General features: G+C 53.3%; 1 protein-coding gene across 1 annotated transcript in view; it reads right to left on the minus strand.

The window, feature by feature from the left end:
* DIMT1 (DIM1 dimethyladenosine transferase 1 homolog (S. cerevisiae)) overlaps nucleotides 1-1,849 on the minus strand; it is a 7,842-nt gene extending 5,993 nt beyond the window's left edge. The window contains exon 1 of the mRNA XM_010005409.1: nucleotides 1,691-1,849. Within this exon, the coding sequence (XP_010003711.1) occupies nucleotides 1,691-1,849 (159 nt within the window). The remainder of the gene's footprint in view (nucleotides 1-1,690) is intronic.
* Nucleotides 1,850-2,293: the final 444 nt, after the last annotated feature.

Genomic DNA, 2,293 nt, shown 5'->3' on the forward strand with positions numbered 1-2,293 from the left:
GGGGACAGCGGGGAGCGAGGGAGGGAGGGAAGGAACACTTGTGTTCTTTGAGTCACAGCATGGCAGGCGGGAAGGGGCCTCGAGGATCATCTGGTCCGACCTTTCCAGGTACTGCTATAGCGTAAAAGAGGTGGCTCAGCACCCTGTGAAGCTGAGGCTGAAAACTGTCCAACATGGGGAATCTACCACTTCCCTTGGGAGACTATTCCCATGTTTGATTGTCCTCATGGTGAAAAATTTACCTCTCGTGTCCAATCAGAATCTCACCAGGAGCAACTTGTGCCCACTACCCCTTTTCTTTTCCACGTGGCTCCTTTTAAACAGAGAGTCTCCACTTCTTGGTAGCCACACTTTAAGTGCTGGAACATGATAATAAGGTTGCCCCAAAGCCTTCTTTTCTCAAGAAACCCAGTTTTCTCAGCCTCTCCTCATAGAGCAAGTCCTCCAGTCCTCTGATCATCCTTCTGGCCCTTCTGTGGACCCTCTCCAGCCTGTCCCATCCTTTTTGTAGAGCAGGGACCAAAACTGAACACAACACTCTGGGCATGGTCTGACAAGCACCAAGTAGAGCGGGATGATGACTTCTCTATCTCTGCTGATGATGTCCTTGTTGATGCAGCCCATCATCCTGTTGGCTTTCTTTGCTGCTGCAGCTCACTGCTCACTCATTTGAACCTGTTATCCACCAAGACCCCAGCTCCCTTTCCACAGGGCTGCTCTCCAGCCAGGTGGATCCCAGTCTGAACTGTGCTCCTGGTTTATGTGTTCCAGGTGCAAGACCTTGCACTTCTCCCTGTTGAACTTCATAAGGTTCCTGCTAGCCCACTCCTGCTGCCTGCCTAGGTCATCCTGGAGGGTGACTCTCCCTTCTGGAGTGTCAACCTCTCAACTCATCTTGGTGTTGTCAGCAAACTTCATCAGGGTGCCCTTGATCCCAACACCCAGGCCACTTGTGAAGCTGTTGTGGAGCACGTGCCTCCTGAATAAAAGTGACTCGGCAATCAAGTGAAGCGAGGCACAGAGGGCACACAGCTCAAGGGCAAAGAAGCCTCCTGATGGGCAGATGTAAAGGTGGGAAAGAGCAACATCGTTGCAAACTAAAGTTGCCTACATCCCATTGGCTGCTTGCGACTACACTGCCTGGTCTGACCCTTGCGCTAGCGAAGGATCAAGAACCGCACACCAGTCAGGGACTGAAGTCAACCTTTAAAAGAAGCGTAAGTGAAGGACTGCAGTGGTGCAGGTTAGTTTGTTTTCAGGGTGTGGGGCAGACAGTTGTGGAGAAGACACGTGAAAGGGACAGGGCAGCTGCAGGTGAAGAAGCAAAGGAAAGCAGCTCTCCCAGAGGCGGCACCAAAAGGCACGGCCACGGGTCGAGGCTCATGGGGAATCACAGCTGAGCTCAGGTCACTCTTCTGAGCACAGGACCAAGCAGAGCCAAGGCAGCTGCGAGCTCAGTGCCCAGCTCTGGCCCAAAGCTCCCAGAAGAGGTGTCACAGCTGCTGGCAGCAAAGCCCTGCTCGGCTGCCGCCGAGCTCGCTCGTGCGGCTCCTGTCCCAGTGCAGCTCGCCGGGCTGGCGCGGCCAGGACTGTGCTCTCAAGTCACCCTTGTTCCCGGGGGCTCGCAAGCCCAAGGACAAGTCTGATCTTCTCTCGCTTTATTTTCCCTGTGTAAATCACCTAAACCTACCCGCACAGTGTCAGCCCTGAGGGGGGAAACCGTGTCGGGCGTAACAAGTTCCCATTCTACCCGGTGCACGTGCTTTCGACCTACACGTTCCCTCCTGCTGGGTGTTACCTCCACTGGAGTGTATTGGTGCAAACTGGAACACTCGCCCTCCAATTCCATTTTCCACTTTCTCTCAAAATTGTTTACTTTACCCTCACTTGCTTAGTATTCCTTAATTTGCAATAAACCGTTTAATTCATAAATTCTAATTTGGCCCACATGATGTAATCTATAGTGGCTACACACACAGACACACGTGTCATGCACACTCACACACACGCACATTCACACACACACGCACACACACACAGACACACACACGTGTCACGCACACGCACGCACACACACAGACACGCACACACACACACACAGACACACGTGTCATGCACACTCACACACACGCACATTCACACACACACGCACACACACAGACACACACACGTGTCACGCACACGCACGCACACACACACACAGACACGCACACACACACACAGACACACACACGTGTCACTCACACTCGCACACACAGACCCCACCCCCTGATTCCCTGGCCCCTCCCCCTCC

This window comes from Chaetura pelagica, unplaced genomic scaffold (genome assembly GCF_000747805.2).
Source record: "Chaetura pelagica isolate M959 unplaced genomic scaffold, ChaPel_1.0 scaffold37, whole genome shotgun sequence".
NCBI classification, from domain to species: Eukaryota; Metazoa; Chordata; class Aves; order Apodiformes; family Apodidae; genus Chaetura; species Chaetura pelagica.